General features: G+C 36.8%; 2 protein-coding genes across 3 annotated transcripts; one reads left to right on the plus strand and one right to left on the minus strand.

Annotated features, from left to right (window-relative positions):
* The first annotated feature begins 2,744 nt into the window (after nucleotides 1-2,744).
* LOC109212941 lies at nucleotides 2,745-5,485 on the plus strand. 2 transcript variants are annotated; one of them, XM_019376675.1, is made up of 2 exons: nucleotides 2,745-2,900; nucleotides 3,372-5,485. In XM_019376675.1, exon 2 carries the CDS (start codon nucleotides 3,444-3,446, stop codon nucleotides 4,941-4,943), a length of 1,500 nt encoding a protein of 499 aa, XP_019232220.1. In that variant the 5' UTR covers nucleotides 2,745-2,900; nucleotides 3,372-3,443; the 3' UTR covers nucleotides 4,944-5,485. The 2 variants fall into 2 exon arrangements, with proteins under 2 accessions (XP_019232220.1, XP_019232221.1); XM_019376676.1 differs by having other exon boundaries at nucleotides 3,375-5,485.
* Nucleotides 5,486-6,267: 782 nt separating this feature from the next.
* On the minus strand, nucleotides 6,268-9,583 carry LOC109212940 (heat shock cognate 70 kDa protein). Its single transcript, XM_019376674.1, has 2 exons — nucleotides 9,211-9,583; nucleotides 6,268-8,165 (listed from the first exon to the last, which is right to left on the minus strand). The coding sequence occupies exons 1-2, from the start codon at nucleotides 9,422-9,424 to the stop codon at nucleotides 6,424-6,426; spliced, it is 1,956 nt and encodes a 651-aa protein (XP_019232219.1). The 5' UTR covers nucleotides 9,425-9,583; the 3' UTR covers nucleotides 6,268-6,423.
* Between the last annotated feature and the right edge of the window lie 4,875 nt (nucleotides 9,584-14,458).

Below are 14,458 nucleotides of genomic sequence, written 5' to 3' on the forward strand. Positions count from 1 at the left end.
TGCGTAATAATTGTGTTGAAAGGAATGTGAATTGAGGAATTTACTATTTTTAAGGGTTTTCATGAAACTTCGTATTTTCGAAAGAATGGAGAAATATTATAATAACTTAAGAAACCTATGTGTAACCGCATCGCATGTGCATTTCGCGAGCGGGGAAAATCTCTTTAAAAGCTTCACGTTGAATTTTCCTTATTTTGAAAAGAATCAGGAAAAAGATTTTGAATTATTAATAAATTATATTTGACCGCATCGCAAGTATGATTCGCGAGCGGGGTATTTTCGTCTACTACTCTTATGGGATCGGGCCGATCGCCTCGACAGGATTTATGTACCACACTCTTATGGGATCGGGCCGATCGCCTCGGCAGGACTTATGTACCACACTCTCATGGGAGCGGGTCGTTCGCCTCGGCAGGTTAATAGATGCATCTATGGTTCGCGCCGTTCGACCCTCGGCAGTGTACAATTACTTTAATGTTGGATCGGGCCGTACGCCTCGACATTTCCTGTACATGTATATGTATTTACTATTCTCATGGAATCGTGCGTGACATTTGGCCAGAAGCCAGTGAACCTGGGGGATTTTTCCCTGCTTTGAATTATGATAACTTATTTAAGGAAATCCACCATATCTATATATGTGCTCCAGTTACGGAGGGAACTTGCTAGCTGAAAACTTGAGTAAAATAAAGAAGAAAGGGTATATTACTATGTGTTTTATACATGCTTATTTCATATAATTGCCATATTTCGTACTTATTCACTTCTTTATTGTAATGATATTATTGGACCATTAGTAAGTGTCGAAGTCGACCTCTCGTCACTACTTCTTCAAGGTTAGGCGGGATACTTACTGAGTACACGTTGTTTTTGTACTCATGCTACACTTGCTGTGCATTTTTGTTGCACAGACACATGTACCTCTAGTGGCCTGATGGACGTAGAAGCATGGATGATTCAGAGACTTAGGTGAGCTGCACCTCTCGAGACGACCCGCAGCCAGCAGAGTCTATTCCAGTGTATCGTATTTACTTTCTGTCCAAGTTTGTATTCCGGACAGCTATTGTACTTTATTAGATTTCCTAGTAATTGTTCATGCACATGTGACACCGGGTTCTGGGATGACTAAGGGATTATTCAGTATTTAGGTTTGTTAAAGACATCATTATTTATTCAGTGGAATTTCTTTATTAATTGTTTAATGTTTAAAAAGGAATGATTTCAAAATAGTAAAATGAGAAATTTCTAGTTATTTGGTGTTGGCTTGCCTGACAGTGGTGTCCGGCGCCATCACGATCCTTAGTGGAATCTGGGTCGTGACATGTTTATTGACCTCAATATGTACAGATTACTAAATAACTTATATGTACCCGATTTTTACACCAACTTAATTAATGTATAATATATGTCTTTATATTTCCGATTAAGAAAATTATAGTAAATTAATAATAAACATTTTTGTCTTAGTTTGTCACCTACAGCTTGTTTGGATGGTTGTTACCCATTGTATTGTATCGTATTGTTACTTTAAATACGATGTTTGTTTTGATTGTTACTTAAATTTTATTGTATCGTATTGCTAAATCCAATGGCGAAATGTGCCACTTTATGTAACGACCGATTTGGTATGGTCGCATCGTTTTCTCTCAATCTCACCATTAATTATTATTAAATAATTTTATTTTATCATTTAGCCTACCTTTTTATATAGTAATTTTACCCTGTATCATAATTTTTATTTATAATATTACAAGTTTGTTCTTGATATTGTTGATGCGTGATATCTGACAAACGACACAATCCATCCAAACATTGTAGGGAGAAATTAAAAAATAGCCAGATTTACAAGTGGTCGTTCAAAAATAGCTCAGTTTCAAAAGTAATCGAAATCTAGCCACTTCCATGTAAAGATAAATCTGGATAAAAACACTGTTCAAAACCCGGAAAATACGTCAGTATATTATGCTGGAGTTCCATCATAAGTATACTTGAACTCCAGCATATTATATTGGAGTTCCAGGATAAGTATGTTGGAACTCCAGCATAATATGATGGAGTTCCAGCATAAGTACACTAGAACTCCAGCATAATATACTGGAGTTCCAGTAAAGTATACAAGTCCAGTATAATATGCTGGAAGTTGATACACAAGTACTCGAATCTCCAGTATATTATGCTGGAACTTTCCGTGTGTTGGAGTTCCAGCATAATATGCTGGAAGTTCATACACAGGTGCACCGAACTCTAGTATATTATGCTGGACCGGTCTCTGTTGCAGCAAAATAGTGGCTATTTTTCATTGACTTGGTAAACGCTGGCTATTTTTGAATGACCAATCCGAAAACTGGCTAGACCGTGCTATTTTTACAACATTGTATTTATCAAACGATATAGTACAATACAATATAATACGATACGATACATTATGAAATGATGCGTAACAATCATCCAAACAAGGTGTTAATCTGATTTGATGTAAATATGGAACTAGGTAAATTTTACTGTTAAAATGGTTACAGTTTGTTTTTAGTATCATTTTCTCTTCTTCTTCAACATACAAAAATTTATCTCACTTATCATATGTTTGATTCTTCAGCAGAATGAAAAGGTAAGTTACGTATTGGATAATAGAATTATCATTCATCAACTATTTCGTGGTCCCCGAATCACTACTAGATTCTGCTTATCAGGCGTTACGATTCTTCTCGTTGTTTCACATTAACGCCGTCAAAGTTAACGGTGTCCGTCACCGTTTATTTCCCTCAATCTCAAAACTCTCTCTCTCCCCTTTCCCCTTCTCTCTTCTTTCTCTCTCTAGCCGTCGATTTTTCGCTGAGCATTCTTTGTAAAGATCTTTTTACAGTTAACTCTTATTGGATTCTAAGTTAATCTCCCTAAAGGTAATCCTAATAATCCTTTGATTTATTTTCCGTAGTTTTTTACCCAATTTTATATGGTTTTATTCAATTCAAGAACCCTTCATTGTACAGTTTTTGTTTGTAAAAATCTCACCTTTATAGCATAAAACATCCTTTGTACTGATGTTTGGTAATACCCATGTTTGCTTATATTGATTTTGTGGTAAAATTTTGAACTTTTTCCTACATAGTAGTGTGTAAAGGTGAAGGGGAGCCTTGGCGTAATTGGTAAAGTTGCTGCCATGTGACCAAGAGGTCATGGGTTCGTGCCGAGAAAACAGTCTCTTGCAGAAATGCAGGGTAAGGCTGCATACAATAGACCCTTGTGGTCCGGCCCTTCCCCAAACTTGCGCATAGCGGGAGCTTAGTGCACTGGCTGCCTTTTGTTTCTGTATAGAGGTGTTTTTGTGTATATGGGGTTTGTAGTTATGAGGTGCTTTTGTTGATTTTCAGTAGGTGCTGATGTTACATAGTGAAATTGGGTATTAACAGTGAGGAATTAGTAGTGCAAATAAGGGTAAACAGATGGGGGAAGACTTGATTACAAGCTTGTCAATAGAGAATTATCACCCATCTACATTTTTGTCTATGGATTCAATTGCTACATCACATGAGGAATCAGATAGAGATATGAATAGGCAAATTGTGCTATCGAGGCCACCAGATATTAATCTCCCTTTATCCGTGGAGCGTAGCCCTCCGCCTCAATCTTGGAACCACGACATGTTTGATATGCTAGATGTTGGACTTGGACACCAAATTAATGAATGTGATAAGCTTCTTGATTTGCCTAAAGTTGGAAGGAAATGTGCTAAGAGATTGGATAGTGTTTGGGGTGCTTGGTTCTTTTTCAATTTCTACTTTAAGCCTGTTTTGAAGGAGAAATCTAAGTGTAACGTTGTTCAAGATAGTAATGGGGTGTCGGGATTTGATAAGTCCGATCTCCAACTTGATGTTTTCTTGGTTCAGCATGACATGGAGAATATGTACATGTGGGTTTTTAAGGAGAGGTCTGAAAATGCGTTGGGTAAGATGCAGTTGAGGAGTTATATGAATGGCCATTCTAAGCAGGGTGAGCCTCCGTTTCCTTTTAGCGTTGATAAGGGGTTCATGCGCTCTCATAAAATGCAGCGTAAACATTATAGAGGCCTCTCCAATCCACAGTGTTTGCATGGAATTGAGCTTGTTCCATCGCCTAATTTATCATGTATTGACGAGGAAGAGCAGAAGAAGTGGATAGAACTTACAGGTAGGGATTTGAAATTTTCTATCCCACCCGAAGCCAGAGACTTCAGTTCATGGCGGAACCTTCCCAACACAGATTTTGAGCTTCAAAGACCCATACCATTACCAAAGAGCAATTCTCATCTCCCTACGAAAAAGTTACTAAATGGGACTAGTCTCAACTTGTCAACTCAACCTTCAAACCATGTGAACAACAACGGTTTAGATCTCTCATCTGATTGTGGTAAGAAAAGGAAAGACTTCTTTTCTCATGGAAGTGATGAAGATTGTTCCTTGTCAACTAATCCCGGTTCAAACAGACATCAAGATGGAGAACTACACACTATTGAACCAACTTGGATGAACGAGTTTTCTGGGGTAATGAAAAACGTGTGCGGGCCAGTTGCTGCTGCAAGAACTATATACGAAGACGAGGGAGGATACTTGATTATGATCACCCTACCTTTCGTCGATCGTGAAAAGGTGAAAGTTCATTGGTGGAACAACATCGATCACGGAATTATAAAAATAACATCTGTCAGCACAGCATGCCCCCCATTCATGCTGAGAAATGGTAGAACATTCAAGCTAACCGATCCATCTCCAGAGCACTGTCCTCCCGGAGAGTTCACAAGGGAAATTCCACTTCCAACTCGAATACCTGATGACGCCAAACTAGAAGCCTATTTTGACAACAGCGGGACAGTTCTTGAATTGAAAGTTCCCAAACATGGCACAACTCCAGAAGTGCATGAAGTTCCTGTTTGCCTTCGACCTCCAAATGAGTTTGTGTTGTCGTGAGCTAGGTATTGATTGCAAAAGTGTAAGCTAGACCAGATAGTTAATTTCCATTCTTTTTTAAGTTAAGTTTTTAGGGGGAAGTTCAATCTTTGTTGAATAGGTGGGCTTTTTTGATTTTACTCAACTAATTATGTTGGTTTTACTTCTTTCATTTTGAGAGAGCTCTAGATTATAGCTCATTAGTCTAGAAGGGATGTACTACAGCCAACAGTTAATCGTGCAACGTCAGTCTGGTTTTGATCAGCTAATCAGCCAAAGGGCCTCATAATGATCATACCAACTTATGTGGATCCTTTTGTTGCTGCTGTTTTAAGACTGCTGTCGCACTGCTGCGTCGTCTATAATGTGATGCAGAGCGAAATCTGAATGTAAGTGGACATATATATGTAAGCCATTTTTAATGAATGAGATATTGAATAGTCTATAGAAAAAAGAAATGCCAATAGCCATGGATTTACAGAGCTTCTTTGTTTTCCCACTGTGTATTCTGTTATTTGTTGGCTCTAGGGATATATAGAATGTCCCAACCTAATGTTCTTAGACGATATGATCTTTTGTTCTTTTGCTGTATTATCTCCGTATATTCTATATGTGTTAACGTTTAGATACCGGGCATCTTATTTTATACTCCTGTCGCAACTCTGAGCTACCTATTATGTGATGCATCGCGAAAAAATGAATCAGATAACGAATACCAGCTTATAATTTTCAGAAGTGCCAGTCTCGTTTGTTCTAAATTACAATGAATATAGAGGTTTTTTCTCTACAGTATATTTTCTCTCCTTTGTTGCTTTTACTCAATGCAATAATGTATAATCTGGTGATATGCACATATGTTACCTTTTTTTTGGTTGGATAAGAAAGCTTCCATGTTAAGTAGCTTCCCTGTTAAGAGGCTTCGTCCATTTATTTATACTGTATATAAAATTATACAGAGTCTCTGTTATTGAAACAAAAAGCACCATAAAAGGGAAAGAGAGAAAAGCTAATCTGATTTTAAAGGCTGGGCGTCAGCATATTTACAAATTCAGTGTAGGCCCTAAAGATGGGGAAAAAAGATTACGCGACACTGCAAACATTTACATTGTATTTGACATTCGTAGTTATACGTCAAAAAGTTACTATTCGTAGCTATATTTGAATTTTATAGCAAATCCACCTGTAATATTGTAACAAGAGCTTTCGTGGCCCAATTGGTTAGAGCATCCGCTTGGCATTGGTACTCTAGCAGTCACAAAGAAAAACCTTAAACTCATTGGCAATGGGCAACAAGCAGAAGATGTGTTTGTCAGAAATGAAAAAGCAATTCAATCACTGCACTAAATTTGTAGGAAAACAATTGGAGCTTTCTTTGATTTCTATATGAAATTGCACATCTTAACAACAAAAAGGTGAACAGCGTCCATTTAAAGAAAGCTTAACTAGTAACTCTCACGAAAAACTCAACAAAAAACAGATAAACAGATTCTCAAAAAAACTATTAATCCACTTCTTCAATCTTTGGTCCAGCACCACTTCCACTACCAGCTCCGCCACCAACAGAAGGACCATCTTCATCCATAGTAGCTCCACCAGCGCCGCCTTGATACATCTTAGCAATGATTGGATTGCAGATGCCTTCCAGCTCCTTCATCTTGTCTTCAAGTTCATCCACCTCTGCAAGTTGGTTGCTGTCCAGCCACTTGATAGCTTCATCAATTGCATCCTCAATCTTCTTCTTATCAGCAGCAGGAAGTTGGGAGCTAATCTTGTCATCTTTGATTGTGTTCCTCATGTTGTAAGCGTAGTTCTCCAATGCATTCTTAGCTTCCACCTTTTTCTTGAGCTCTTCATCTTCAGACTTGTACTTCTCAGCTTCTTGCACCATTCTCTCAATCTCTTCCTTGGAGAGTCGACCCTTGTCGTTGGTGATGGTTATCTTGTTCTTCTGTCCAGTAGTTTTGTCCTCAGCAGAAACATTGAGAATGCCATTGGCATCAATGTCAAAGCAGACATTGATTTGAGGAACACCCCTTGGAGCAGGAGGAATGCCACTGAGTTCAAACTTGCCTAACAGGTTATTGTCCTTGGTCCTCGCTCGTTCTCCCTCGTACACCTGGATCAAAACACCGGGTTGGTTGTCCGAGTATGTAGAGAACACTTGCTCTTTCTTTGTGGGAATGGTTGTGTTTCTTGGAATCAACACAGTCATTACACCTCCAGCAGTCTCTAGACCAAGAGACAGAGGAGTTACATCCAACAGCAACAAGTCTTGAACTTTTTCGTTGCCTTCACCGCTCAAGATTGCAGCTTGGACAGCTGCACCATAGGCAACTGCTTCGTCGGGGTTGATGCTTTTACAAAGCTCCTTACCATTGAAGAAATCTTGAAGTAATTGCTGAACTTTGGGGATCCTAGTTGATCCACCGACTAGAACCACATCATGAACACTGCTCTTATCCATCTTGGCATCCCTCAAACACTTCTCCACTGGCTCCATACACTTCCTGAACAAATCCATGTTCAGCTCCTCGAATCTCGCCCTAGTAATAGTCGAGTAAAAATCAATGCCTTCATACAAGGAATCAATCTCAATTGTGGTCTGTGCAGTCGATGACAGTGTCCTCTTTGCCCTCTCACAAGCAGTCCTTAACCTCCTCAACGCTCTCGGGTTTCCACTAATATCCTTCTTATGCTTCCTTTTGAACTCCTGAACGAAATGGTTCACCATTCTGTTATCAAAATCCTCACCTCCCAAATGTGTATCACCAGCAGTAGCTTTAACCTCAAAGATACCCTCTTCTATTGTAAGAAGAGACACATCAAAAGTACCACCACCTAGGTCAAAAATAAGCACATTCTTTTCACCAGCACTGCTAGCCTTCTTGTCAAGTCCATAAGCAATTGCAGCTGCTGTAGGTTCGTTGATTATACGCATCACATTAAGGCCAGAAATGACACCAGCATCCTTAGTTGCTTGTCGCTGCGAGTCATTGAAGTAAGCAGGGACTGTGACAACTGCATTCTTGATTGTAGTTCCAAGGTAAGCCTCAGCGATCTCCTTCATCTTGGTGAGTACCATAGACGAGATTTCCTCAGCTGAAAACTGCTTCTCTTCACCCTTGTAGGTTACAACAATCATTGGCTTGTCACCAGGCCCAGCTATTACCTTAAAAGGCCATAATTTCATATCACTCTGCACAGAAGGATCGCTGAATCTCCTCCCAATCAATCGCTTAGCATCTGAAATCACAGAAAATTTCCAAATTCCCATCAGAATCAAGCTCCTTATGAAGCGGATATCAAAACCCAATAATAGAGAAGTTTGCACCAATCTAGTTAAGTACTAATTTATAAGAAACAACAATAACTGCACTACAATCTCAAAATATTAGAGATGAACTACAGGATTCACTATATAAATTCTATTAATTTAAGGTTTTTTTTTCTTCTCTCCAATAACTCGATAATTTATCTTTTAAGACAAATATGTACATTCCAGTGCTCAATAACTCCAATCCCAAACTACTACTCATATTTAGTCTTTTAGGACATATCAGGAGTGATTAAATGAGTTCAATACATTCATTCCAATTATTCAGAGATCATATAATTCTAATACTCATATTTAGTCTTTTAGGACATATCAGGAGTTCATTCCAAACTCAATAATTTCTCTTTTAGAAAAATTAAGCTCATTTAAACTAGATTTCTCTCGATGTCACATACATTGCCACTCTAACATACATGTCTCTAACTAACCAAAAAACATCATATTTGTTAAAATTATAGTAGTGTTTTCACGTATGTATCCATGTTCAGTGTCTTAAATACTGGATTCGGTTGAACCACAGCTAATAAGATACATTCGCCACTATCCGTAAAGGTCCAACAAACCAATAAATTTTACAAGGCGTTAAGACCGCTCTGTTGGATGCGTCGGATCCCGTATAACAAGCGAGCTCTTTACCCTCAAATTCAAACATGTGGGCGCATATCACAATTAAGCCAAAGCATGGCCGCAAATTAAAAATCAACTACTATTAAACTGCTGACTAATTCAGAAAGAAGCAAAAACAATTCCAACTTTCACAAACGGTACTCCAATCTTATTAATCTCTATCTTCTACCAAAAAAAAAAAACAGAGCAGAAAAATAATGCAGAAAATTCAAAATAATTCATAATAAGTTACACTAAACTCAATAAATTCAAAGTACCAAGGAATGGGTAACTGAGATGGCAGAATATAATGCATGCAACCAAAAAAAAGGAGAGGTTTTTACATACCGAAGACAGTGTTAATGGGGTTCATAGCGACCTGATTCTTAGCAGCATCACCAATCAACCGTTCAGTATCAGTAAAACCAACATAAGACGGCGTCGTCCTGTTCCCTTGATCATTCGCTATGATCTCCACACGATCATGTTGCCATACACCCACACAAGAGTAAGTCGTACCCAAGTCAATTCCAATTGCTGGTCCTTCACCTTTTCCGGCCATCTTTCAACCAATCAGAAAACAAAACTCAGAACAAAAACAGAGCGTTTGAAAAAGAAGAATTAAAGAGAATATCTGATATTTGCAAGGCAGTGAAGCAAATTTCTCTGATTGGAGAGTAGAGTGGAAAAGAGCGAGGTTTATAAAGGAGAAGTTTTATTTCCAGAACGTTCTGATAATTAAATTGCAGCCGTTTGATGAACTTTAGTTCCCACGCGGATTTGGTTAGTTTGCTTATTACTTTAGTTCCATAACCTTCCCGTTCGTTCGAGAGAGTTCCAGTTTCTCAATTTAAAACTTGACCTCACAATTTGCTAATATGCTAGAAATCTAGGTGAATCTCCAATTTTATTTTCGCTGACGTGGGCCCAGCGGCTAGCATGTAGTGTAAAAATAGTACGGACTAGCCAGTTTTCGGACCGGCCATTTAAAAATAGTCAGCGTCTGCAAAATCATCGAAAAATAGTCACTATTTTGCTGCAACACGGAAAGTTCCAGCATAATATAGTGGAGATCAGTATAATATACTAGAGTTCCAGTATACTTATGTTGGAACTCCAGTATATTATACTGAAATTTCAGTATATTATACTGGAATTCCAAAATATTATTCTGGAGTATTTTCCGGATTTTGAACAATGTCTTCGTTACATGAAAAGTGGCCAAATTTTCATTACTTTTGAAACTGTGGCTATTTTTGAATGACCACTTATAAATCTAGCTATTTTTGAATTTCTTCCGCATGTAGTCAATACTTTGTAGATTCTTCAATCCCAGTCTAAAAGTTAAGTACTTGTCTCGGTGAGGTGTTTATATATAATTAAATGATTAATTTTAAGAATTAACGAATCAAAGTAAATATGCATATATGCAAGCATGGACGGATCTATACGGGAGGGTGGGTTCACGTGAACCTATGCTTCTCGTCCAAAACTATGTATAGTATTTTGTATTTTTCTAATTTACTTCTTAAATAAATCCATGCTCAAGTGAGCACTTTGGCTTAATGGTAAATAAGTGCACCTTGACCCCCAAGGTCAAGGTTTTAATCCATGCTTGCTTCCTTAGACTTTTTAATACATATTTCTATTTCTTTATTGGGATGAATTACAATGGAATAGAACCCCTCTATTTATACAGAAAAAGTGACTTAGCCATCAAGTAACAAACCCTAAAATCTCTCTAAAATATAGACATTCACCTTAAATACAATTATATTTATAACACTCCCCCTTGAACGTCTATTCAACCGATAATGTGCCTCGCTAAAACCTTAACTAAAATAAAACCCAGTGAAAATAAAATACAGATGCATCTTGCTTATAACAATAGCAAGATGCATCTGTGCACAAATTGCACGTAGGATGTGATACTCCAGGACTAAGAATTGTATATGGTTTAAGCAATTTAAATCCTTCAGGGATTATCATAAGTTAAATCATATAAGCCATATAAATGGACTTTAGATTTACATCAAGTTTTCATGTCATGCTAAACTTATAAGCTAGATAAAGGTGAGTGCACACACCCTTGACTTTATACTTTTAAGTGATTGAACTGTAGGTCCAAAACTACATGTCTTTCATATGAAATCAATTCTACTTGAATTATTTCTCCATACTTAAGATCCCCATCTATGCTTAACGCTATCATAGATGTAGTTGACTGATGGATATAATTTATTCATATATTTTCATATGTTAAATATTAAAGATTTAAAATAAGATATAAATAAATATATAATGTTCTCTCATACTTTCTAACATCCTTCGCAGGAGGAAGAGTATATGAAAATTGAAGAAAAGAAGCAAAAAAGTGGGAATTGAGTAGCCAACTGCGAATGAAGAAGCAAATGGACTATATCACCATAGTTGCGATGACGGCAATTGAAAATCATGAAACAAATACATAGTTGCAACTAGAGAACTATAGTTAAAAGTATAGTCGTTCAACTCAATTGGCAAAATCATAGTTGTACCTACAATTTTTATAGTTGCAACTATGGAGAACCTTAGGCAAAAAAAACTCTATAAATAGAGTGTGATTTTTGGATAGAAGACATTGAGTCTTGTTGGGAGAAACTACTCTTTGGTCTCTCTTTTTTCTTTAGTATTTTTTACTAGTTGTCTTTCTTTTAGAAGAATAATATTTCTTCGGAAGTTCTTTGTTTCTAAATTAGTTTATATTACTTCGTAATGGAGTAACGTATTTTGTTGGGTTAGTTGATGAAGCTTGATATATATATATATATATTTATAATACTATCTCAGTTTAATACATCCTTGGCTTGAAACGTTCTGTTTATACTTTGTACTGTGCTGTAATAATAGTTTTAATTAATGACTACTATCACTTCTACATATTTTATCTCTTAGTTATTCTTATATTGATTTTATAATTCTCACGAAGCAAAATTGATATATAATAACCAATGAATAAAATAATAGATTGAGAGTGTTTTTTAGTAAACTATTATTCCAAGTTCGTAATCTTGCTTGCCTCAGTTTTAATTCTCACAGAGAAATTGTTGTAGGCAAGATTATTGATTTTTTAGTAAAAATATTCTCACGAAGTTTTTACTACCTCTTAGCACAATTCAAGCAAGAAAAATATTTCAGTTTAATCGTCACTAGTTTTAACTCAATTAATCACATAACCTCACAGAGTGCTATTAATTGACTACTTCTTAGTGAGCTAAATATAATTGTATTAGCAATAAGCAATTATTCCTCAGAGAAATACATGTAAAAATGGAGATTTTATTGTAATATATTATCTAGTGAATTCAACGATTCCAACTCTTTTAAATTATAAATCAACCGAAAGTTCTTGGTTTTTGTTTAAGTAATTAACAAGCTTTCAACCTCACTCACTTTTAATCAAATTGATTCTCTCAAATAGTAGTAGAAATATTAAAAGTCTGTAGCATAGATGTTCCAATCTCTGTGGGACGATATCATAAACTATACTAGAATTTGACAAAGCACGAGCAGAAAAATCCTATACACATTGGGCTCGTCATTGACGAATAATTATATTGGTTCCAACCTCATTCTTTTTATAAAGACATAATATAGAGATCTCTTCATTCATATTTTCAGGTACCTGAACCTCTCCTGAGATTTTATGAAGTGTTATGTCATGTGATCTTCTAGATCACTTGCCTCCTTATTGTTAGTAAACTGTATTTGTAAAATAATTCTGGAGAAAATAAAATAACATTAACAGAAATATAAACGAAACACAAATTAATCCGAGCCGACTGAATTCATAGTATTTCCTTAAGGAATTTAATCCCCTCCTAGTACCCAAGGTTATGGATTATTTTCTCCCAGGATAGAACGAATTACACACTGGTGTAGTGGTACTTCAAACCCAAGTGTTTCAGCGAACACAAAGTTCGGTAGCAAATCACACTTACTGTTGCTTTCTTTGAAGTTAAAACAATGCAGAAGAAAGAGGAGAAACTCAGAAAATCGTATGGAAAATCTGAGAGAATGGACTTGTATTTATAGCCAATGTTGGGCTGAAATCTGAAGAGGTGCAACTCTTCAGAATGGTCGTTTATGCAAAACGGCCATAGCATAAATGCCATAACATAAATGGCTATTTACTCAACAATAAAGAAGGAAAATTGAAGAGGGTAGTTAATTTTCTGTTACAAAAACAGAAAACGGAAAAATGGAAACGGTTGGATTTTAATATTAATATTTTTGTTATTAAAACGGATATTTAATAATATTTCTGTTAATCCGAATCCGAATCCGAACCTAATCCTAATCCGAAGCCGAAGCCGAGCCGAGCGAGCGAGCGAGCGACGACGCGAGGCTTGCCTTCTTCTCAAATCTTTAAGAGCTAGAAGAAAAGCAATTTCTTATATACCCATTAAAAATCTCTTCCTCTTCCAATATGGGACAATGTCCCTTCATCAAGGAGGGAATCTCAAATGAAACTCAAATATTTCATTTTCCCTCCATTTCCCATTCACCCTCTTTTAAGTATTAATATACTTAAAAACCCAACTATCCCCCACATGAATGGGGAATGGCTATATTACGGAAATATGCATGAAAAACTATGTGATTCGCAAGCAAGGATTAATTGCATCTGGATAAGTAGGTTTCCCTTTGAACTTTTCGTAGTGAACTTATGTCGGATATACTCGATCAATCGGTAGATTTGATATCTTTGAACCGTCGAACTTTGGTGTATACCTAGACAACCATAAGTCACACAACCAACCCTTAACCGTCTTTGGTTCTCATTGTTGTGTTCGTTTCAGCCATGAAAACCGCCTGGTTTCATAAGTGCATAGAGAACTGGCCTTGCAAAATTCTACTTGAAGCGACTAACACTTCACACTTGCATAGGTGATTCCTAAACGTGTCATCCCGTAGATACACTATTTGATATACCCCGTATCAAATTTAAAAATCATTAAAAAGCCTTAATACTTTATCATTGGTACTGAACATTGTCTCATCACGAGAATGGACCAAAAGCTTAGTTGACAATGTTGAACCGTCATTAATGACTTTGTTTGATCTCCTTGAACCGAGATCTTGGGATCTCCAGTCTTCTAGGTAGAGTTATCACCACTATGACTTATTCTCGGTCATATTCCCATTCCCCTTGATGATTTCTCAACTACGTCTCTAGTTAGGCCTTTTGTAAGTGGATCCAACACATTATCACTTGACTTTACATAGTCAATCGTGATAATTCTTCTAGAGAGTAATTGCCTAACGGTTTTATGTCTTCGTCGTATATGACGAGATTTACCGTTATACATAACGCTCCCAGCCCTTATAATTGCCGCTTGACTATCACAATGTATGCATATTGGTGCCAACGATTTGGGCCAAAATGGAATGTCTTCCAAGAAATTCTGGAGCCATTCAGCTTCTTCACCGGCTTTATCTAAGGCTATGAATTCAGCCTCCATAGCGGGCAATACAAGTTTGTTTGGACGACTTCCAAGATACCGCTCCTCCACCAATAGTGAATATATATCCGCTTGTGGACTTAGAATCAGTT

The sequence above is a fragment of the Nicotiana attenuata genome, unplaced genomic scaffold, assembly GCF_001879085.1.
Source record: "Nicotiana attenuata strain UT unplaced genomic scaffold, NIATTr2, whole genome shotgun sequence".
In the NCBI taxonomy this organism is placed as follows: domain Eukaryota; kingdom Viridiplantae; phylum Streptophyta; class Magnoliopsida; order Solanales; family Solanaceae; genus Nicotiana; species Nicotiana attenuata.